The sequence below is a fragment of the Apus apus genome, chromosome 9 (genome assembly GCF_020740795.1).
Source record: "Apus apus isolate bApuApu2 chromosome 9, bApuApu2.pri.cur, whole genome shotgun sequence".
Lineage (NCBI taxonomy): Eukaryota > Metazoa > Chordata > Aves > Apodiformes > Apodidae > Apus > Apus apus.
Window position 1 is genome coordinate 12,831,223 of NC_067290.1, and position 24,254 is coordinate 12,855,476.

A 24,254-nucleotide genomic window follows, 5' to 3' on the forward strand; every position below is an offset into this window, starting at 1 on the left:
GCGTCCGCCAGGCGGCGACACTGAGCGGCGGCGGCTCCTCCCGGCTCCGGCTCCGCCCCGGGGCGGCGCGGGCCGCGGGTTGCGGGCTCCGGAAGCGGGGGGCGCTGCCTGCCGAGACGTTTCCTGCCCGGGACGCGGCGGAGCCGGAGCGGAGCGGAACGGAACGGAGGCGAGCGGAGCCATGACTCACCAGACCGGTATCCACGGTAAGCGGTGCCGTCGGGCCCCTCCCGCTCCTCTCCGCGGGGTTGGGGGGGCTCCCCGCAGCCCCCGCAGGGCTGGGCAGGGCTCGGACCCTCGCCCTAGGGCTGGGCTGCTCCTTCGCACCCCTCTCGGGAGGCATCTCAGCATCCCTCGGCTGCCGGGCGGTGTCGGTAGCGATGATGGAGGCGATAAGATGAAGCTTCCTGAGGGAGCGGCAGGTTTCCCTGCCGGGGGTGGGGAGCGCTGAGCCAGGCTCGGGGCGTTTGGGCGTTTGTAGGAGGTGCAGGAGGTGGTCTGGCTCCGGGGGTGCTGCCGGTGCGGGACTCCCCTGTATCCTTTGTCTGGGCTGATGCTCGGTAAACCGCCGTGACACCGCTCCTAAAGATGCCTTCTGCTGCGGGAGCACCTCAGTCCACGCAGCTCTGTTTCCCTGCAGCTCCGCATGAGCCCCGGCCACATCTCCGCGCCCTGCGGTGGGGCTGGGCCCCCTCCCGGGGGGACTGCGGAGAGCCTGAATAGATTCCTCCTGCCTGACCGTAGCCGGTGGGTGTGGGGGAAAGCTCCCCGTTTTCTCTGCTCGTTCCCACGGGACCCCGCCGGCACCCTGAGATGATGGCTTTAGCTTTTAGGGGCATATTTGGTGCGTGACGGTGTGTCCTCACGGTGTTTCCTTCCTGCTCCCCCACCGCAACTCAATTAACAATATTAATCAGGACTAGAGGTGCTGCATAATTTATGTAACTGAATCAATATGTGAGCAGGGATGTGAGAGCAGCCGCCCGGGGAACCCTGCGCTGGGCCATTCATGTGCAAATCCAGCAGCGCTGAGTGTCCCGGGAGGGGAGCTGGGATGTTGTCCTCACAACTCCGTTCCTTATGGCCAGCACCTTTGTGCAAAGGTGTTGGACTTGTGGCTGCTGTTCCTTTGTGGCACGAGCATCCTTGTGTCTGAGTGCAATCAAGGGCATCCTTCCCTTTCAGATGCCCCTGGAGAAGCCGTAGCTGAGAAGCAGCTAGTGATGGTGCTGGGAAGCAGTTAGTGATGGTGCTTAGGTGTTTCTCCATCCATCATCAGGGTGGACCCCATCACCCACCTGAACTCTTAGCACACTGGCCCAGCTGTGCAGAGCATTCCCATGGGGTTTGGTGCAGCCAAGGCCCCTTGCGCTGTCTGTGCCCCATGAGGCTGCTGCCTGTTGCTGGACTCCTGTGATGTTCCTGTGCCACTGGTGCCATCCTCCCGGTGCCCTGTGCCTGCCAGGGGCACACTCTGCCTCAGCAAAGCCCAGAGCACTGACCTTCACCGACCTTGGTTGCCCACCACTTGGCAAACCCTGCGGGGACCAGTGCTGAGAGTCGCCGTGAGCTGTCGCTGCCCACGGGAGGTGACGTGTCCCGTCACCACGCTCTGCTGGAAAGGGGAAGAGACCCAGACTTCCCTCCAGGAGCTACAGCCAGTGCAGGCCAGGAACGGACCCAGGCAGCAGATGCCTGAGCTCAGGAGGATGTTAAAAACCTCCAAGTGGTTGTGAAAAAGTAACTTGTGTTGGGGGGTCTCACTCTCCCAGCATTTCGGGAATCTGTGGTGGCTCAGCTCTCTGGGTCTCCTCGTCCATCCCCTGCTGCATGGTTGTTCTTTCAGGAAGTGGCTGTTTCCCCTCTGAACACAAATCTGTCCTTGTGATGCTGAGCCAGGGTGCTCTGAGTGTAAGCACCTCCTGGTCAGGGGGTTTGGGGGCTTTTGGTCCTCCCAGGCACCGTGGTGAGATGCATTCCTTTGCTCAGCAGATACAGATTGGGAATCAGATGAGGAGCAGCAGTCCCACTGCTACTTCATCCCCTCTGCTGAGATGCTGAGCTTTGGTGTTTGCCAAGGAGGGATTTGCTGCATCTTCCTGATTTCTGGGGCCTTGTTATTTTTGTGCGTGCATCGCTTTATGTTTTTTTCATTCCCATTTCTTCCGTTTGCAGGAAGGCATCTTCTCCCAGGGGAATTCCAATTGGACCTGCCAGCTGGCTCAGGGGAGGTTGTGGGCAAGCTGGTGAGAGGTTTTGGGCACCTTTGTGCTAGATCAGCATGAGAGCAGGGCCCTGCTATGGAGTTATTCTGGCTTTTGGGGAGAGGTGGGTGGTCCCCAGGGGCAGAGCAATGGCAGTGCTCGTTTGGTGTGGGGTGTTTAATTAGGGCTGAGCCTTTCATGCAGAGGCAAGAGGCCAATTGTTATTTTTTTTTAGGTATCCTTTGTAACTCTCTTGAAGGTGGTGGCAAGAAAACTGAGCTGCCATGGAGACTGCCAGGCAGGGGAGGTGGTTGGAAGCTATCAGGGTTTGCTCTGGTCTTCCTAGGTCTGAAAACCTGCTTTTTAAGTACAGCTGGGAGGATTCAACAAGTATTTTTGTAGTCCCTGTTCTACACCCTAAGCAGTGTTAGATGGGGACAGCATTTGCTGTTCAAGTTTAAAACCTTAGGAAGGTGATGCTGAACCAGGGCTTTGATGCTGACAGGAGGTCATCTGCTTTCAGCTGCTTCTGGGTAGTCTTTGATGACCTTTGGGTAGTGAGAAAACAGTCTCTTAAAAGGGATTTGTTGTTTGGTTTTTTTTCATCTAGAAAGCAAAGAAATCAAATGCATGTTGTTTCTTCAACCAAAAAAAAAATAGAGCTTGGTGTCTGCTTTTTCTGGGGCAGGTGGCGAGTTGTGGGGATGGAAAAGGGCCCTCTCTCTCATCCATGGCTGAACCCCTGCTTTGCCCGGGACTGGCTCTTGCATTGGGAAAGCATCTGGTAGGAATGGGTGTTTGCTTCAGGAGAAGCATAACCATGATGCACTCGGGCTTGAATGATGTCAGATGGGGATAAAAAAAGGAACAGAAAGGGGTGACCTGGGAGCTGCTGGGTCTGTATAGGTCTAATTTGAAATAAATTGTCTTCCTGGCTCCTCAGTGAGAAGAAAGCTGGAGAAAGAAGGAGCTTCTCTCTCCATCCACTGCCTCCTCAGTCCCTCTCTTCTGCTGTGCTGGGAGGCAGTGCTGGATCCCGAGGTGCTTGTCTGCCTGAATTTGGGGGCAACTTCATGGCTGGGATGCTGGGGGTAACTCCCAAACTGGGGATGCATCACACTGTGCCATCAGTGGAAGAGAAGAAGGGATGGCTGGTGTGTGGCCCCTGGCATCCTTGGAGGACAGAGGGCAATGAGCTGCTGCAAGAATGGTTTCAAGAAGCCAGGCCCTGCTTGTGAGCTCTTCTCTGGGGTCAGCACCCAATTTTGAGGTTGACACCCATATCCTAGAGAGTGGCATATCAGGATGACCAGACCAGCAGCGTGGGTGGACAACCAGACAAAAGCCTGAGATGTAAAACCTCTGTAAGTTAAGCACCTAAAGTGGTGAGATAGAGGAGATCCCTAGGAAAGCATTGCAAGATCACTGCCAGAGTCTGTTCCTGGGTTCCTCTCTGCCTTCAATGCCCAAACCAGTGCTCCCAGTGGTGGCTTTGCTGGGCAGAGAAGAGGAGTACTGACCAGCAACTTCTGCAGGCAAAGCAGGACTCTGGATGCTGGCACCGAGGCTTGACTCGAGGATGCTGTGTCTCCAGCTGGATTCAACTGGTGCTGCCTGCAGGGTGTGTGCTGCTCACCCTGGAGCGACAGAAGGGCCGAGCAGCTCTGATCTGAGGTGCCAGAGTGGAGAACAGAGGCTTTCCAGGCACACAGGGAGAATCAGGTGCTGAGTGGCTGAAAGTCTCTGGGCAGGATTTGCAATACAAACCAGGAGTTGCAATACAGACCATGAAATCCTGCAGGGTACAGACCATGAAATCCTGCAGGGTACAGACCATGAAATCCTGCAGGATACAGCCCAGGCCCACAGAAAATTGAGAAAAAGGCTTTGCTTCTCTCCTCCCTTGCTCATACATTTTTTTCCACTTATTTCTATTTTCTTCTGACATCTGTAGCTTTTTCCCAGAGAAAAGCTATCCTGCAAGGACATTTTTCCATTTTTTCATGGTGAGAAATAAAATCCTCTTAGTGCTTAAACCAGCCAGGCCCGGCAGCAGAGGAGCTTTCTGCAGCAAGAGGGTTGAGCAGGGGCTGCCTGATGGAATTAGGCTGGGGTAGGCTGAAATGAGGGAATTTCAGCAGCAGCAACAGCTATTTTGTGCCTGTTGCAGTTGTGCCTTTTCCAGGACACCCCAGCAGAGCTGCCTGCACAGGGAAAATGTGGGTGGTGCAGATGTACCAGCGTTCTGTCCATCAGCATCTCATCTACTCTCTGGCCAAGCATCCTTGGAGCTTGGACAAGTTTTGCTCAGTTTTGTAGCTGGATTTTTGGCTGAGTTTCCACAGGCACTGTGCCCTCGGATGGTGAAAGGGAAGCAGCAGCTTGGAGTCGCATCAACTTGAAGATGATGTCCAGGGAATGAAAGATTGATGGCCAGAGGCTCGGGTTTCCTGGCAGGAGGGTGAGGTGACTGGATGTACGGAGAGAGGCATCTGTTTCAGGGAGCATGTATTATTGATCTGGGAGCTGCCACCAGGTTGGGGGAGGACTGGGAGGGGTTGAATGAGCAAAAACCTGTTGCTCCTCCAAGAAGCAAATGAGGGGATGGAGGAGGGAGAGGTGTGGGAGTGTCGGCGTGGCTGTCACCTCTGTCCCTGTCACCTCCGTCCGTCACCTCCGTGTCCCTGTCCCCACTTTGCTCCCCCGGGTGCTGCGCAGGCGGCTGTGCTGGCACCCAGCACCCCCTGTCAGCCTGTTGCTGTGGCTACAGCTGTCACCAGTGTGCCCGGCCTCCTTTCAGCCTGCCTCTGCTCTGAGGAGCTCAGCGGGGCTGGAGACATCCCAAAAGGCCGGGGTTTAGGGAAGGTTCTAGGGATGCTTTAGGGGTGGCTTTTACCCACAAGCGCCGTCTCGCTGCTCCATCTCGCAGCTCTTTTTGGGGAATTGTGATGTTTCAAGCACTGAAACCTCCTAGGAACCAATCCAAATGGCTGTGTCCCAGGGCAGGGAAGCTGCAAATGGCACATCTGTGGAGTGGATCTGGCCACCCCAGTGGTCCCCAAGGCCTGGGGTCTTTGAGCTTTGGTCTGTGCCTGCTCGGTGCCACCAGGTGGCACTGCCATGCCTTCCCATCGTGAGCTCCACTTCTCTTCTGGCAGCTTGCCTGCATGGTTGGGGCCAGCTGAAGGCCACCGCTGGCCAAACTGTCACCTCTGCCACGCCACAAGATGCCCCAAGTCTGGATGCCCTGGTGCCGATGCCCAGCTCTGCTCAGCCCTCTATCCCAAATGGGTGCCAGGTACCGTGGGGCAGGGAGGCTTTGTGGTGCAAGGGGACCTGGGACACACTCTTAGCAGGCTGCTAAATGCATTTTAATTCATGCAGGTGGCTCATGGATAGGGGACAACTCATCTGCAGCCTACAGGCTGGTGGGAGAGGGAGGTGTTGCACGACTTGGTGGCTGGAGGCGATTTTTGAGCTGCCATGAGAGGGTGGCTGAGGAGGTACAGGTGCTTGTGTGCCATGTCTGCCAGGAGGGTTGGCAGGGAAAGGCCAGAAGATTCCTCAAGACACTACCAAGCTCACTCTGCCTCAACACAGCAGCATCCTGGGAGGACTTCTGGAGGTCTTTCAGGGCAGGGATAGAGGCATGGTGACCTTCCCAGTGTTTGGTCACCCTCATAATGAGATTTCCTAAATGCCAAGGTGGCATTTCTGTTGTTTCTGATTGTAAAAACCAGTACAAGGTGTTCATTTTTTTCTCCTCTGGGCTGACCAGCCCCATTTATTTCAGTCATCCTGCACACTGTGCCTTCTGGCATAGCTGCTGTTCACCCTGTGCCTTGCGCCTTGCATGATGCTGAGCCTGGACATCCTTTTTGTGCTGTGCCCCACATCTCATCAGCACCAAATAACACTATGTGCTCTTGTTCTTGCCTTCACAAATTACTTTGCCTGTGACAACATGAAGCAATTAGCCTGTAACTTGGCTTGCAACTCAATTCTCTTCTCTGGAGCTGCTGGACTCTACCCTTCACTGGTATAGCTAGTCCTTCTGCTAATTATGGTGCTTTGCTTCCTATTGAGTTTCATCCTATTTTTCTTTTTTTGCAGCCCTTCTCTAGTCTGCTGAGAGACCAGTCAGTTCTTTTCCAGTACATGTTTGCATCTCCTCTAGCTTCCCATCTTACAGCTGCAGAAAACACTATTGCAGTTGTCAGAGGTGTTTGTGGAAATATGGACTAAACCTGGACCCACCATAGGTCCCCAGGAGACCTTGCTCAATCCAACCTCTGAGACCTCTTAGAGTGAGTTTTCCATGCAGTTTTGTGCCTGTGACATACAGGTTCACACCCTATGTTTCCCAGGCTGGTTTCTGACACTTGGAGACACCTAAAAAGCTAAGCTGAGACCCTTGGAGCCCACAGGTCTGTGGCTCTGCTGGAGGAAAATAGGTTGATCTTGGTAGGTCCCTGCTGGCTGTAGCCCAGCATGGGTTTGTTTCTGGAGTATTTGTTCCAGGATTTTTCAGGAATCTATGTCAAGAGGTTGAGTTGGATGTGTGAGTCCTGGTCCAGTCCTCTGCTCCCATCATTACTCCCTTCCCCATCTGGACACAAGGACAGGTGCAGCTGGCCCCATGGATTGGCCATGCTGATGTGTACCCAGCATCTCCTTTCCTACCTCACCTCCTTTTCAAATGCAGAAGGAGACAAACCAGATAAAGAAGCTGATCTTTGTGGTTTCCCAGTATGTGGGTTTTGCAGCCCTTGAGGTCAGTCCTGGAGACTTCCCAGCATGGAGATGCCTTGGGGCAGAGGCATCACTCACCTCCATCTCCAGGGTAAAGTTCCCTCCTTGCTTTCTTCCAGAGCCAACTCTAGACTTTTTTATTAATATTGCAGGCACACAAGCCATCTCATTAAGTCTGCTGTGCCAATTAAGTCGTAATCACACCATAATGAAGCAGTTGCTGAGCTCATGCTGAAAACCTTCCCTAGCTTATTCCTTTCCCTCCCTGCTGGTTCTTGGCAGTGTTGCTAGGGACAGAAGGGGACATCAAAGACACATTGATAATTTTTTAAAATTTAATTTAAAATTGCATTATTATTAATAATATTTATTATTTCAGCAGAATTAAGGCTCGCTCTGAGGTTTTTCTGAAAGCTTGACGACTGTCTCCTCTGAAATTATCTCTCCTTTGGCAGACCCTGTGGCACTTCCCATTGTGCACCCGACTCCTCTGGCACCATCTCTGCTTCTCCCCAACCCCTTATCCCCTCTGTACCTACACAGGTTCCAGCACTTGGCTGTCACTTGTCAGTACTCAACTGTCAGTCATCCCAGCTGTTGATCCAGTACTTCTGGGCACTCTTGGCATTTTCAGGGGGGATGGAGGTGCTGTGTTTGCCTAGACTCCTGATTTTCCACATGCCCTTGGGCTCTGGGAAGGATGAGGTCAGACTGGAGGGATTTGCAAGCCTGCTAGTATTGCAGAGCTTTCCTCTTTCTCCCCTGTAGCTGATGCTATAGAAACATCCAAAGCCAATGTTTTTCTCTCTTATTTTGACAGTGCGGTAGGAATCAGGGAAGCTTTATGCTTATTAGGAGCTTCTGTCTCCTGCATGAGTTTTCTGGGGTGTATAAATGTCTCTCTCTTTCTCCTCCCCTTCTGCCTCTTGTGTTTGCAATAACCACAGATGCTGTCGGAAGGAAACAGCCGTTCTCAACAGGGAAAAGGGATAAAAATATCAGAGCAGCCTTGGATGGGAGCTGCAGGAGGAGGCTGAGCTCCCAACCAGTGCTGGAGAGGGTGAAGGTCTCTGCTGGGGACTGGGAGAGCCATGTGACTCGATGATGGAGGGAGAAGGGTGGCTTGCTCGTGGTGGGATTACCCAGCAAACATTCTGTGTGTCCTGCTGGGGTGGCATCTCTGGGTTTGTGGGACACCAGCCTGGGGCTCTTCCTCTTCTTTCTGTGGCAGAAGAAACCATCTGGACCTCTCCTCAGGGCAGGCTTTGATCTGCTGGGACAGATGCATCTCAGATATATCACTTGGTAGGGACAGGCAGGAGTTCCCCTCAGGAACGCCCTGGGACATCCTTACCTGCCTCTACCTCATCTTCAGTGGGACCAAAGCAGAATGGATACAGCTCCTGCTGGCACGGGTGGCTTGTGCAGCTGCTGCCCCTTTCTGGCAGATGTAGGGACGATTTTCTTTGCGAGGTGCCTTGACCCTGGATCCTCTTGGGCTCCAGGGACCAAAGCAGGGCTCCCTCCTGCTGCAGGCTGCTCCAGCACGGTGATGGATACTGGGGAGGCAGCGAGGCAAAGCACTGGCAGCAGTGGGCTGCTGACACTGACTCCAAGTACAGATCCTGGCATGGACAAAGGGGTGTCTGCCTGGGTCTCTAGTCTTAGCAATGCTGGTTTCTTTAGTATTTATTAAAAGCATGGAGATCCCTGTGGTTTGGAACTCACAGGACCTCTTTGGCTGTGCAGCCACATCCAGGCAGGGTCTCAGGCTTGTACTTGAAGGGGCTTTTGGGGGAGTTGAGCTGGGAGGTGCTTGTTGCTGCCTGGGTTGTGAGATGCTCCTTGCTGGGGGGTCAGCACCACCAAGCTCAATCTTGTGAGTGTTGCCTTCATAGGTAGTGTGTCCCAGGTGGGATGGGGAGCTCTGCACCAGTGATGCTTTCTGAGTGGGCAAGTTAAGCCTCTGACATTGGCTGTGGACGGCCCTGTCAGCATCTGCTGTCACCTCCTGGTAGGATGCTGCAGACCAGTGGCTGGTGATCAGGGAGGGAACATGAGGAGGAAGGTGGCTCCCCAAAATGCTTACCAAAAGCCAAAACCAAAGCCCTACCAGCTGTGGAGCAAAACCCTGGGGCCTTTGCCTTTTCCTTCTCCAGGAGCTCACCTTCATTGGAGCCATGGTGGTCTGATTGGCCTGAAGTAGCAGCAGGGGAGGTTCAGACTGGATATTAGGAAGAATTTCTATACTGAAAGAGTGGTGAGGCACTGGAACAGCCTGCCCAGGGAGGTGGTTGAGACACCATCCTTGGAGGTATTCAAGAAACAGGTAGATGAGGAACTTCAGGGCATGCTCTAGTGGCTGAGGTTGTATGGGTGGGTTTTGGGTTTTTTTGTGGGTGTTTTCTGGTGCGGTGTGTGTGGTTGCTTGTGTTTGTTTGGGTTTTTTTGTGTTGATGGTTGGACTCTGTGATTTCAGAGGTCCTTTCCAACCACAATGATTTGGTGATTCTGTAGTTCCTGGCCACTTTGGGAGCAGCATCCTCACCATGTGTCACAAGCCTGGGACATCACCGCCTGTCAGGACATTGCCAGCCACCCCTGTATGCAAACCCTGCTGCTCTGTAAAGCAAATAAACTTGTCACTTGAGCTCCCCCCGCCTGCACTGGCCAAGCCAGCATCTAAATTTGGGTGATTATGTTCACCCAGGCCAAGTATCAAGTTCTCTGGATCACGTGCATGCCCAGCTACTCTTGAACTCTGACGCCTCAGGGGACGCAGCTCTTTGCTCTCAGCTCTTTGCGTTTTATGTTATTTTTATTACAATTTTTTCATCACCAGTGATATTCTTTTTTTTGAGTTTTTTAATTTTTGCCCTGCCAAGTTGCTCCCTTCTCTGGCCAGTTCCTGAGAGCCCAGCACCTGCTTTGACTGTTAAATCTGATCACGATGTTTCTGGTTCTTTCAGCCACGACAGAATTAAGGGACTTCTTTGCCAAAGCCCGGAACGGTTCAGTTCGGCTCATCAAGGTTATCATTGAGGATGGTAAGTCCTGTTCTTAAGTGCTTTGGTTTACACCATGTGGGTTCTGTTTCACCACTCCTCTTTCCCTCTTTGCTACTGCAGTGTCAGCTTGTTTTTATGGAAACTCTGAGGAAAATCCCACCGGGGCTCCTTGGCAAGCAACAGTCTGGAGCTTAAGTACAAGCCCAAAATTTGGTGCTGGTGAACAGCTGTTGGAGCCCTGAGGTGGCTTCAGGGGGTAACAGCAACTTTGCTGGTAGACCAGCGCCAGAGTCTGGGATCAGTGCTGGGCTCTGGGTGGCTTTTCCTGTTGCTATGTTGGATTTGGTTACTGGGAGCTCTGTGAGAAGGTCCTGTTGGTACTGTGGTACCTTAGTCGGGGACGATGGGCAGCATCTTGCTCCTTAGGTGTGGCATCTTCAGGCAAGGAGATGGGGTGGGAGGTGCTCCTCAGCATGGGATTGCATCCCACGAGGGATGCTACGCTCTGAAACCCATCCCAGCCCCTGCTCCTGTGCCTGGGGCTGCCCCATCCCCATTTGCAGGCTGGCACCAACCTGCCCACATTTGCCCCACCAAGAGGTGCCTTTGGGTGGCCTCCATGTCTATCAGACTGGCGAGTGGAGCAAAGCACTGATTGCACATCCCAGCAGGGAGCCTCCATGGTGTAGGTTTTCCATCACCTTGGCCTCATACAATTGCATATGAATGACTTTTTTCTCACAGCAGCAGGGACATTAATGCCCTTGCCAAGCTGCTGTCACCACCTCCCTCGGGTGGGCTTCCGGGACCACAGTGAAAATGCCAAGGTAGATGTGAGAAGCCTGTGGCTGTGAGGAGTCTGTGTCAGCCTTTGGAGGGGCTGTGAGGCCCTGGGGGGAAAAGCAGCACAACTTGAAATGTTTGGGACACACCAGCAGGGCCACTGCAAGGCTTGGTGGTGTTGGTTTGTCCTTGGCAAAATGCAACATCCACAAGGCTTCTTTGGGGCATCTTTGACAAGTTTTGCTCTCTTGTCTCCTTCTGCTTTTAAAAAGTGGGAATCAGGTTTGTGTTACAATAAGTTATGATGTCCAAAGTGTTTTTAGATGCCCCATTCCTCCCCATCCGTGGGTCTCTAGACAAGGCTGGCTTGTGGGCTCCCCTGTTGGGTGTGGGTTTTTTGCCTGTAGGTGATGTTGGGCAGGGAACTGTGCAGACTGACTGCTCCCACACTGTCCCCCCACCCAGCACCCACCTCAGCTCCAGGCAGGGCTGCCTGGTACCAGCCCCTGGCAAGGCAGCCCCTCGGCTGAGGGCTGGGGGCACCTTGAGGGCCCGGAACTCTCCCAACTGCAATTCCTCTTGAGGAAGCAGAGCTCCAGAAATGGAGCCTGAAATAGCTGGTGCTGACAATGATGCTTTGCTGAAAGGCAGCTGCTCTGGGTTTCCCTTGCTCAGTGCTTCCCAGGGAGGAAAAGTTTGGCTCTGAACGGGTTGAGCGGAACTGCGAAGAGCCGATGGGAGGTGGGAGGATGAGCGGCTCCTCCAGCCCAGGGGAAAGCTGGAGGCTGCTGACTCATGGTGGCACAGCTGGGGTCTGGCTTGGGTGCAGGCCAGGAATAGCCTGGAATGACTTGGCACCCATTGCCTTGTGCGTGAGGTGTCGGGAGGTTTGGCAGACAGACACACCTGGAGCTGCCAGTGGGTTTGGCCAGGCAAAATTCCTTGCAATCTCTTTCAGATCCCAGGTCCTTGAAATGCACAGATCCATTCACAGAGCTTTACACTTATTTTAGAGATATATTAAGGTTTTTACACTTCTCTTCCTCAAAACAGGTGGGTTTGCTGAAAGTATTTTCAGCCTTTTTTCTCTGCTGTCCCTGTTTTTGTACCAGTAGCATCTGCCCCTTGAGTACAAATAACTATGGGTTGAGCATGTGATGGCAGGTGCTGTGGCAATGGGCTGCTGCTGGGGGGGATGCCCTGCTCAGATGAAAAGGGGAAGTGAGAGTAATTCATCCTAAGCCTTTTATTCCTCAACAGTTTTCCTTAAGCTTTCCTGCCCTGGGATTCAGAACTGCTGAGCTGGATGGGCTGGAAGGGCAAGGGCTGTTCCCCAGCCAAGGGGCCCTTGTGGGTAGAGGTCCAGGCAGGGCACATCCCAGGCTGAGCATCCCTTGAGTGCTAGCTGTCTGAAGCCCCAAGTTATTATGGTTTAGCACCCCTAGATTTTCCTGCGTCTTTTTCTGAGTCCTGACGTGTCCCCCCAGACCTTTCTGCATCTAAAAATCGAGTAAAGCTGTTCTCCAGCAATTGATACTGTTTGTCTCCAGCACTGCTGCTTTTCCATCCAGCCATCCCAAAGCTTGGTTTGACCCTCATGGGGGTGGTTTTCATGTTCATAGGATGCCTGCACCAGTGTTTAAATCCCAGCTGAGCACTGCCCAGCTCGCAGGGCTCCCAGCCCCAGCACCACTTGAGTAGTAGCTTAAAAAAAATGCCCTCCAGATACCCAAGACGCTGCCATGTGGGTGAAATATGTAGGGCTCTCCTGGAAGCATGGTCCCCTCAAGGCTGGGGTCTCTGGGACATCCCTAGTTTCTGTAGACATAGGCTTTGGATACCAGCTCTGATTTTGACCCTTCTGAGGTTACAGGGAATCCAATGAGAGCAGCTTTAGCTCATCATCCTGGCTTTTGCTATGGGACCTTTATTTTTCTCAGCACCCCAAGTCTAGATGGTTCCTTGTGTCCCTGGTGGGACATTCTAGTGCCCCTAGAGCTTGTCCATTTAGGATGGAGGAGGTCTCACATTCCTCCATCAGTAAGGAGGGATGGTTGGGGACTACACTGCTCCTGGAGGGAGCACAGTGGAAGAAAACTGTAGAGGGTCACCTGAGAGAAGACCTTGGTGGTGAGGAGCAGGGCAAAGGAGAAGATGGGTGACAGGAAGCAATGGGATGCTGGCAACAGCCGCAGTCCCAATGGTATCTCCTGTGGGCCACCCCTGCAGGTGTATGCTCCTGCATGTGGCTCCATATTTGCATTGTTTCCCTGCAGGATGGCATCACTGTTGTTGCTGGAGCTGCGGCAAGCCCTTGGACAAACCACCACAGTCCTGCAAGGTGAGCCTTGCCTTCATCTAACACCACCTTTTCCACCTTCTCCTTCCAGAACAGCTTGTGCTGGGAGCCCACAGAGAGCCGTCCCGGCGCTGGGACGCGGACTATGATGCCTTGGTGCTGCCCTTGCTGGATGAGCAGCAGCCCTGCTACGTGCTGTACCGCCTGGACAGCCAGAATGCCCAGGGCTACGAGTGGCTCTTCATCTCCTGGTCCCCCGACAGCTCCCTGGTGAGCACCACAGCAGGCTGGGGCACCCCAGCATGGGGACACGGAGGTGGAGGGGGGAGGAGATGCTGGCCAAGGTGACTGCACTGGGGCTGAGGAGGAGTGTTTGCACCCTCCATCACCAAGCCTGGGCTAAGAAGTGGAGACCACTGTGGGGAAAGGAGGATTGTTTAAGACACAGTAAGAGACACTAGGACTGTGTCCCTGTCCTCTCTACAGCACAATGTGAGGAGGAGGAGGGGCTGGGATATAGAAGGGGCAGTGGTAAGGACCACAGGGCCTGGCACACATACCTATATATGTATATTTGTTATATATTTTACATAATCTATATGCTACTTAGATTTACTGCCATGTTAACATGTGCACTTGTCATATATATAAGTAGTTATGTTGTATACAACAAATATATGTTGTTATTATTATATATTGTTTTCAATATTGTAACATGCATATATAGAAAAGACCCTCTGCATTTGTTGAGATATATCTAACATATATATATTATTATATATAAGTACACTTATGTGTATACACACATATGTACAATTACAATAATGTATGTAATTTTGTACGCGTACACACGTTTGTGTGTATGTACGTGTGTATATATTATAATATTATACATTTTTAATATATGTCTCTCAACAAACTGGAGGGTCCTGTTGCAAAAGGGCAGTGTCCCAAGGGGCACTTGCCAAAGCCCTTCCCTGCACTTTGCAGACAGACAGTGCAAGAGCAGTGCCAAAAGGCTAAAGTCATTTTTAGGTGATTCTGGTGGTATCTGTGCCTCCTCTGACCCCGGAGGTGGGTGAGAAATGATATGATAGAGCTCAGGGACAGGAAAGTGAAGCACAGAATCAACCGGGGGCTTGCAGGCGGCACTTGGCACAGCTGTCAATAGCACTGGTGGGTTTTCCTGGCTGCTTCCCATGTGGAGATGCTGCAGATGGAGACAAGCCTGGAGAAAAATAGGGTGGTTGCTGCCAGGGAGGGCTGAGGTTTGTGGGGCCAGCGGTGGGATGGTGGCCCTGCAGGATGCTCCTCTCTGACAGCTCTTGCCACTGCCTCCTCGCGCAGGTGCGGCTGAAGATGCTGTACGCTGCCACCCGGGCCACGGTGAAGAAGGAGTTTGGTGGGGGGCACATAAAGGACGAGATGTTTGGAACAGTGAAGGTACAGTGGTTGTTCCTGGGCAGCCCTTTGGGTTCCACCCTGAGCTTCAGCAGACAACCCTGAGCATGGCACTGAAGCCAGGCGGGATGTGGGACACTGGTGTGTGGGGAAACAGCAGGGAGGTTTGTTCCTCCCCACGCTGTTTGAGTCCTGGGTGGCTGCTGCCTCCCTCTCCTGCTGGTGTGGCTGCGGTTGGTCTCTGATGGAGACTGTGGAAGGGGTGGGAGGAAGGCTCAGAAGGTACACAGAGCTTTACTCTGAGTAGGAAAAGAAGCGCCAGGCGGTGGCAGTGTCTCTCCAGCAGCGAGAGCCAATCATCCAGCTGCGCTTGGAAGGAGGTTTCTCCTCTTCCACGGGCTTTTCTGAGGAGCAGCTGCACAGCCAGGACCTGCTGGGCATCAGCCCTGCTCTGGGACTACTTCTGTGATGGGAGCCAGGGACCATCCCGACTGCGGCCCCTCTCCCCTGCTCCCTGGTCTCTGTCTTTCCCTCTCCCTTTGGTGCTCACAAGCTCTGTCCATCAGCCAGAGGAACCATCCTGCCACAGCCACGGAGGTCGGGAGGGACAGCCTGGTCTCTATGGGCACGGACAGTCCCGGGCACTGTTTAAAATAGAGTGTGGGGTTTGCACGGTGGCATCTGATAGCACTGCTGGGGTTGGTCCTCCTGGTAAGAAGGAGGGCTTGAGACCCCCTGGGTTGCTCAGACACAGCCTCAAGGCTGGGGGTGCATCCATCCCCACGGCAATAATTCCCCCTGACGCTGCCCTGTCCCTGTGTCTGCAGGAGGACGTGTCCCTCAGCGGTTACCAAAAGCACGTGTCCTCCTGCTCCGCCCCAGCCCCGCTGACCGCAGCCGAGCAGGAGCTCCAGCAGATCCGCATCAACGAGGTGGGTGTCCACGGAGCAGGGAGAAGGAGCCTGACACCCTTGGGGCACGCAAGGATGTGGGATGCAGGGAAGTTTTTGCTGCTAGAGGTGTGGGAGCCATGGTCCCAGCACCCAGCTCAAAGGGGTGGCTCCTTTTTACTGCTCTGCTCTACCCCTGCAGCTTAACCCCTTCCTGCCCTCGCTGCAGTGCACCGAGCAGCCTCACAGTCAAATTGCTGGTGTAAAGAGGAATTTTAGAGATTTTTTTAATTTTTTTTTCCCTCCCTAGAACATGAGCTCGGAGCTGTGTTTGGTCGTTGTAATTGGCAGTCAGGAGACTGTCTGAGGCTGCAAGCTGGCAGCAGGCTCTAGTCTCTAGATGTTGGGGAAAAAGCCAGAGCTGAGCCTGAATTCATGGGGAAGGCAGGAAGAATTCAGGCTTATCTTTGGGCTGCAGCAGCCTCCTTTCCTATTCTCTTCTTCTGTAGCTATAAATAGGGGGAATGATGTCCTAAGAAACACAGATCTTAGACTGAATTTGGGGGCTTATGCACTGGAAAAAGATGTGGAAGTGGCATAGGGTAGGGTTGGGGCAGACAAGGCTGTAGTGCCATCATCTGCCTGCTGGCATCTCACTGCTCTCGTGCCAGCCTCTGTGGTGCTGCTGAACATGAAGGCAGGGGAGAGGATCAACTCACTGGGTGGGAAGACCACCTGGAAGTAAGATTTTTTGGGGGTGCAAGGATTTCACTTGGTTTTTCTCCCTAGAGGAGGATCCCCCTCTCTTCTGCTGGGGCTGGGGCTGTGGGGCTTGTGGGTGGATGAAGACATGTCTGGGAGGTGTGAAGGAAATCAGCCTGAGGGCACTAATGAATGGCAAAAGCTGAGGCAAGAGGTTTCCACCTGCCAGAGCAGGTCTGGGAGTGGTGGAGCTGAGCGGCTTTCAGGAGATGCCACTGAGGGATGGTCTTCACCACGTGGCTCTTGGCATGATTATCCCAGCTCCCAGCCAGAATGGGCTGGACAGGATTTGTACTGGGGGATCCAAGGCGATGCCCATGCTTGGAGAGGAGAGAGATGGATGCTCATTGTGGCTCTGCGTCTTGTTTGGCATCTTTGGGTGCCTGTGCCATCGCCTTGGCTGGCCAGTGCTCGAGGATTAAGTAGTTTGGGGGTTTTTATGGACTGTATCTTGCAAGGTCAAGTGGCCCAGGTAAGTGCTGCTTGTGATACTTGTTTTCTGTCTGATCCTTTCATGCAGACACAGCTTCCAGGTAAAGGTGCTGCTGGCATTTGGTTTGGCTGGGGGTGATTTTGAAAGTACAGTCCCTCATGTCAGCCCAGGCCACAGGGACCCGTCACTGGCATTTTGAAAGGGAGGAAAATGGATGTATGTTTGCCTGGGGAAGCGTGGTGGGAAGCAGCCAAGTGCTGGATGTGCTGAAGCGTCTCTGTGTTGGTGCAGGGGCTGTGCCCACTTGGAGTAGGAAGCAGTGGGAGCTCCAGCTCGAGTGCTCAGTGCCATGTTCTGAGCACTCTAAGCCAGAGCAGGGACCATCTCAACTCCCAGTAAATGCAGCTTTGAGCGAGTTTGTGGAGCCACACAAAGCAGGAGGCTCTCACCAAGGGGAGCTATATTGGGAGCAGTTCTCAACCTGTAGCACCCTGCTCAGAATGGTGATGCCTCCAGCCTGGCACCTTGCCTGCAGGCTTGCAAGGTCCTTGTACATGTGCCTCTGGGTTCAACACACCCTTTAGGATTTTGGAAGTGACACAGGAGACATAATTTCTTTTAAAGCCACCAACTTGCAAGTGCTTTGCTGTGCCCCTTGCCCAGAGCCACTGCTGGTGGTGCAGCTCTCCTCTCCTCTGACGCTGTTGAGGCACAGCCTTCCAAGATACCCACTAGATTTGCAGGCTTCTCCTGGAGATGGCTGCATTTCTGGGCCGGCAGAAACTCCCTGGGATTCTTGTCAATAACCTGACAAATGCTGAGAAGGGGTGGGAGGGGAAGAGCAGCAGCAAAACAGGAGGGGAGGTGGTGGCTGCATTGCTGGCTCCAGGGCCAGCACAGCAGCCGTCTGCACTGAGGTAGGAAGGACAGAGGTTTGCATGGTCCCCAGGAGAGTGCCCAACCTTTGGTAAAGCAGGTTTTAAGCTGCATGAGCCAAGTTTCCCCTGTGGTTTGAGGGTTGCATGGACAGGCAATGTCGTGAGCTGCCCTCCTCCTTGATAGCTGGGTGGGAGCTCCCAAACATTTGCCATTTTCTTTATGTATATAAACAGCTGGAAATTGCATCTCAATCTTTACTGAGCTGGAAGTCATCAGCAGACCGTGGGCCAGGAAATGGCTTTGACTTTGGCATTGAGCCACCTTGACAGCCACGAGTGGGAAGTCTTTTTAGAGGCGTCCTAGGCTCAGAGACACAGAGCAGAGCCAGGAATATCACATTGGTGGGGCTGCGGGGGGAGAGGAAGGCAGCTCTGGAGCTAGGGGATGAGGCAGAGGAATTAAGAGGAGCTAAAAGTGGCCGTGCCCCTCCAGCGTGTGAGGGATTGTCATTTGTAACTGCCCCGCAGCGTTGGTGGGTGGGTAGAGCAGAGGTTTCACCGAATCCACCCCGCATCCCTAGAAGGTTTCACCATAAGACAGAGAAGTGTTCATTAGCCAACGAGGAAAGGAGGGAAAACCTAACCTAAAGAAAAGGAGATAATATAACCAAACCTGCAGCCAAGCCTGCTGCTGGTGGGGCTGGGGCTGAGGGCATGGGATGCAGCACATCCTCAACCATCCCATGCACAACTTTCAGGCTGTGCCCTGGGGAGTGTTTCAGTGACCCAGTTTTTAATGTTTCTGAAAGAGCAAGGACTATAAAATACAGAGATATATGGGGGAACTGACATTGCTAGGACAACTTTCCACCCCTCGGGATTTTTGGACCTCCTGGTGCTTCGTGTTGTAGCTTCAGCTCTCTCTGGTCCCACTATAACACCCCCCAGCCTCCTGGCATTTACTGGGGGAGAAAGATGAGGATGTGGGAGTGTTGGCAGGGGTAATGTCCTCACACCACACCTCTCCCTGGGGTAGGACCAGGTGAGCTTGTGAGTGTCCTCTGAACCCCTGCGTGCTTGCCCTCAGGCTCTCAGTGGTGCCACAGCACCCCAGGGACAGTAGGACAGCAGAGCTTGGAGCTCAGCCAGACCCCTTGCCCACCCAGTGCTGGATGACTCTTGAGCAATTGTTTCCCAAAAGCTGCATGTTCACACCCTGTTCATCATCCAGGGTGCTTGGCATGCATAGAGGCTTGGGTTTTTTTTTTTCCCCCAGAAGCCTTTAGTATATGCTCTTTGGTGGAGGATAGCCCCAAATCTTGTGGGTTTTTTTCCAGCTGTGACTGCTGGAACTCATCTAGGCTGAGACCACCCTGGCTGGGGACCTGGGAGGAGCTGGGGCAGGGTCAGCTTCTGTGTGGGGACATGGGCAGTGTGCAGAGCTGCCAGGGCTCGGAGCTGGGGCTCTCCCTCCCACTCCTCCCCAGTGCTGATGTCTCCCATCTCATTTTCTGCTGCTCTCCCTGCCCGCGCTGCCAGGACCTGCCTTCCCTGCCCTCCAGCAGAGAGATGGTAGGCCTCCATCCTCCTGGCATGTCCGTGTGTCCCTCTCCCCTTCTTGTTTCACACGAGACCCCCCCCATCCCTGCATGGGGTGCCTTTGACGGTGTGTCTCCTCTCCCCACGCTGGCAGGATTCCAGTTCCCAGGACTCGAGCACCGAGATGGTAGGCTGCTCTGCCCACTTGATGCCTGGTTTTTCCTTCTCCCGGTGGTGTTTTCCTGCATGCTCTGCTCCGGGCACCCAGGGTCCATCACCTCCGGGGTGTGGGTGCCATGGGGGGCTACTGTAACAAAGGGCAGCCCTGTAACAAGATGCACTTCAGTGCTGGTGAGCTGTTCTTGAGGTGTGAGCTAGAACTCTTATGTTTCTCTTGGCATGCCTTGGTTTTTCTTCCTTTTCTCTATCAGGGGGAGGGAAAAGGAAAAAAAAAAAAAAAAAAAAAGGTGGACTGTCTTTATCCAAAATCCCCAAAACTGATCCTGAAGGAAAGGGACCCATGTACACTCGCTGTAGAGCAGCAGGGTTAGGGTTGCTGGACTGTTTACCTGGGGGAGGATCTGGAGGTGGGATGGGCTCTTCCGCCGTTGGGGTGACGCCGTCTCCCTGTATTCTGTGGCAGATGGTGGGGGGCTGTTGCTGCTGCCCATCGCTGGTAGAGTACCCCGGCCCCGAGGAGGTATGCCGGTATGCCGCGCCCGCCGCGTCCTCACCCTCCCGCCGCTGGCTCTTGGCACCTTCTGGTCCTGGCCAGGGACCCCCAGTTGTGGCTGGATGGAGACACCCAAGGCGATGCGATGTCTCCACAAACTCTTTCTCTTCCCTCTTTGAAGTGGGGTTTGGTCAACTTGAGTAGAGGGTTTGCTTGGGGGTATGGGCGGCAGCCTCTGCCCTGCATGGGAAAACAGCGTCTGGGATCTTTCCGAGCTGTGGATCCCCAGTTCCCCAGCCCCAGTGTCTGAGGGGCTGCAATGAAACCCACTGAGGGGAGTTTGCCCCCTTCCAACAGCAGAGACTCATGCAGCTGAGCACTGTGACTTCAGGGCTCCCCATCAGCCGTGGGCTGCAGTGGGAGTTGGTCAGAGATGGACACATGCCAGGGTTGGCCACAGCATCCCTGCCAGGGTCTCGCTGGGAAACATCAGTTTTGAGCTGGGCTTTGCTGGGAGTGAAGTGGTAGGGAGCAGGGCTGGGGCTGGGTGATCTCCTGTCACCCCTATGGTGACAAGTATCACTGCCCCAAGCCTGGCTCATTTTTTGTAGCTTAGTGCCACTGGGAGCCGGGTGTCAGACGGCTCCTTGGATGAGAAGCCTTTTGCTGTGGCAGTGGCTCGTTTTACTTTCTCTCCCTTCCCCACCCCTTGCTGCTCTCTGCCCTGACTCTCTGTCTGGTCTCCATCCCCAGGTGAAGACTGAGATCAGTGTGGAGAGCAAGCACCAGACCCTGCAGGGCTTGGCCTTCCCCCTGCAACTGGATGCTCAGCAAGCCATCCAGGCACTCAAGCAGAAGAAAATCAACTACATCCAGCTGGTAGGTCCCTCTTGTTCTCTCCCACTGCTCCTTCCTCTAGCTGCCACCTCTCACTCCCATCCACTCCCGCATCCCCTTCTTGTCCATCAGAAGCTGGATCTGGAGCAGGAGACCATTGACCTGGTGCATACAAGCCCCACAGAGATCGCCGACCTGCCCAAGAGGATCCCCCAGGACTCAGCGCGCTACCATTTCTTCCTCTACAAGCACTCACATGAGGGAGACTACCTGGAGTCTGTCGGTGAGTGCCCTGGCACTAGGGACAGCTGGATAGAGCCCACACTGGTCCCTTCTCTCCCTGGACCATCATTTGCATGGGGAGCAAGCGGGAATGGGGATGAGGATGGTGTGGCAGGAGACCTGGAGTCAGTTTCTACTTGCCATCCTCCCATGGTGGGGGCTGGCAAGCCTACTGGTGCCAAAAGAAGCTGCTACGCATGGCGCAGGGTTCTTGGGGTGCTGCTGCAGGGAGTTTGTGTGGGAGGTTTGGTGGCCATTGCATTGCAGGTGGACCAGGGGAGACCTGGGGAGGAGCGAAGGATGTGATGTCTCATCTACTGTCATTGAGTAGACTGGGACTTTCAGGGCTGGAAAAGCCATGACCAGGGTGGGATGTGGCTGCCTGGTGCTCCCTGGGCATGAGCCTGGGCAGTGGTGCAAGCCTCTCTCTCTTCTCACAGTCTTTATCTACTCCATGCCCGGGTACAAATGCAGCATCAAGGAGCGCATGCTCTACTCCAGCTGCAAGAGCCGATTGCTGGACACTGTGGAGCAGGAATTTTGCCTGGAGATAGCCAAGAAGGTAAGTGTGAGCCCACCCAGAGATGATGGAGCAGACACATGTGCTGGGCATCTGCAAAGGTCTGTGCCACAGCCTTGGTCCAGCCCCACCAGTGGGCACAGGGGGTAGTTGGGTGCCCCAAAGAGGGTGTCAAGACCCCAGGGAGCCGCTAACCCCCACCTGCCACTCCCGGGCACAGATCGAGATCGACGACGGAGCCGAGCTGACGGCAGAATTCCTCTACGAGGAGGTGCACCCCAAGCAACACGCCTTCAAGCAGGCCTTCGCCAAGCCCAAGGGGCCTGTGGGCAAACGGGGACAGAAGCGGCTGATCAAGGGGCCGGGCGAGAACGGCGAGGACAGTTAGATCCTGCAACACCGGGCGCTGAACGAGCAGCGACCCCGCGGCGCTTCCCGCCTTCCTCTCTCCTGACTGGGGGATCTTTCCCTCCATCTCAGCCTATTCTTTTTTTTTTTCATTCTTTTTTCCTATTTCATTCCTTTTTTTTAAACATCAGGATGGCTTGTTGCACCCCGGGGCAGAGGGATGGGGAGGGTTTGGGGTATCCGGTGTTTCTTTTCCCTGCATCCTTATGCAAGCCCTGGGGATAAGAGCAGCAGGGTTGTGTCCCCCAGCCTTGCCTCTGCTCCCCTCGGGGTCACAGCCACTGCTCTCAGTGTCCCTGGATGACTGAAGGACACACTTGTCTGCAAGCTGCTCTATGCAAAGGGAGGGGGGTGGCACTGGGGATTCCTGTTTGAAAAGAGAAAATGCTTCTTTCCCTGCTCCCTCAGCCCCCCAGATTTTGCTCCCCCCTATCCTGCTCTGGGTGTGCACGGCCCCTCTGCCCCAGGCCTGGAGTGATCCTGCACCTCCCAGGGTGCAGGCAGGACCCCTCCCTGCAGGGTGGGCTTTGCTGGCAGGAGTTTGTCCCTGGAGTGAGCCAGCCAGTGGGAGGAGGAATTTTTCCCCCCCCCAGTACTGAGCTCATTCTGGCCCGGGAGAAAGGTCACTCTGCCTTTGGGTGATGTTTGCATCCCCTTTTTGAACTGGAGCTGTTACAGCCCAAACTCAGCCTCCATCACTGTGTAGGATGGGAGGTGGGGGGGAGACCCTGAGCCCTGGTCCCCCCCTGCATGTGCCCCAGCCCCCACCACCACCCCCCTGGTTTGTTGCCAGCTCTCTGGTCTGGAGCAGCCCCCTGTGTTCAAAATCACATGGGCTACCCCAAATCGTTATGTGGGGAAGTGTGACAGCCCCTCTGTGCCCCCCCTGGGATGTCCCCATCCAGCAGGGACCATCACCAGCTCCAAGGGCACTTCAGGTTAGGCTTCCCTGGGGGCTTTGTGGGAGAGCGCCTTGCTGCTGGGTACCAGTGAGGGCCCAAGAGCTGCCAGCCTCCCCAGGAAGGTGGGAAGGGGGTGGGTGAAACCTGCCCTCTGCTTTCCTGCTGCCCTGGCGACTGTGCCGATGTTGCCTTGGCCTCAGTGGAGTGGGCAGGGAGAGTGGTTGAAGCTGGGGGGAGCAGAGCACACTGTACTGAATGCTGTATTTTCTAAAGAATAAAGTATTTTTAAAACAGTCTGATGCTCTTTGGAGGTCCCCAGAGTTGGACATTTAGCAGCCCCTGGTGCTGGAGCTGCAAAGCAGATTGCTTGGACATCACTAGCTGGGAGCCAGCAACCACCCTCACCATCCCTGAGAATGTTTACACTTTAATGTGTAATGTCTCCATCTCTGAAGACACATTCTGTGCAACCTGCTCTAGGTGAACCTGCTCTGGGAAGGTTTCCAGAGGTCCTTTCAAACCCCTAACATTTTGTGATTCTGTAATCCAGGAGTCTGGGACAGCCCCTTAGTGCCTGGCAGAGGTTTAGTGCTGGACGACTCCAGAGGTGCCCAGAGCCAGAGCTGACTCCCAAAGGCAGCATCCCTGCTTTGCCCAGCTTTCCCTCTTTTAATAGCTGGGGGGATCATTTTCCAAGGCTGTGCTGCTGCTGCCTGGTTTTCTTAGGGGGAGTGAATCCCTGTGTGGCAACAGGGAGGGAAGGTGGGAGGATGCTGACCCAAAAGATGTGTTGGGAAGGTGATGGGGACTGACCACATCTGAGGCCCCCATCTCTCTCACTCCTCACACAGGACAAAGCAATGTTTCCCAGGCTCCTGGGAGGGGAGAGCTCTTCAGCATCCAAAAAAAGACCAACAGTCGAAAACTCATAACACTGCCTGGGCTGCAGAGTCTGAATTTCCAAGCAGTGAGTCCTGATGAAGAAACAAGGAAGTGTGACCAAGCTTGTGATGCAGCCACCAAAAGCTGCTGCCTCCCCCTTCCTTGGCCAGAGGAGCTCAGCTGTGATTTGCATATAACCTTTTTAAAAAATTCATTATGGTGTCCTGAGCTGGTGTCCCAGCTGAGAGGCTCCTTGTTTGCTGCACCAGGACAGCCTGAGCCACAAACAAGCTCTTGCAATGAGCCTGGCAGGATTTGCACCAGGTCAGGGCTGTGCCCATGTCTTGGCTTTGTTCACTGTGCCCAGGATGAGACGGATGATTTGAGAATTTGGCTGTAAAGCACAGAAAAGAAAAACAGTTTAATGCAATAAAGAACCAACCCCAAATGAGTTTCCCTTTGGTGCAGACGAGGAGGGAAGATGCTGCTATGTGTGGAGCAGCCTTGGTACAGAAGAGCTCCCTCTGAAAATCAATGCTACTAATCCTGGGCTGACCCCACCAGAAACATGGGAGAAGCTCCCACACTCTTCTCCTTCGGGTCCCCCCGCTCACCAGTCCCGCGCTGTGTGACACTCCTGCCCCAGCTGCAGGCCCTGGTGGCCCAGCATGGATGGCAGCTCCTGGCAGGGCCACCATGTGCAGTGGGAGGCTGTTTGCTGCTGGAGCTTGGGGACAAGACCCACAGGGAGCATGGCTGGGCAGTGGAGTCTCTAGTGTCTAATATAAGGGTTGAGGGTGG

The 24,254-nt window shown here is 54.2% G+C and overlaps 1 protein-coding gene across 1 annotated transcript; it reads left to right on the forward strand.

Moving 5' to 3' along the window:
* Nucleotides 1-103: 103 nt before the first annotated feature.
* Nucleotides 104-22,867, forward strand: TWF2 (twinfilin actin binding protein 2). The gene is made up of 9 exons (XM_051627234.1): nucleotides 104-206; nucleotides 9,926-10,003; nucleotides 13,138-13,316; nucleotides 14,394-14,489; nucleotides 15,275-15,379; nucleotides 20,376-20,501; nucleotides 20,592-20,742; nucleotides 21,182-21,303; nucleotides 21,482-22,867. The coding sequence occupies exons 1-9, from the start codon at nucleotides 182-184 to the stop codon at nucleotides 21,647-21,649; spliced, it is 1,050 nt and encodes a 349-aa protein (XP_051483194.1). The 5' UTR covers nucleotides 104-181; the 3' UTR covers nucleotides 21,650-22,867.
* Nucleotides 22,868-24,254: the final 1,387 nt, after the last annotated feature.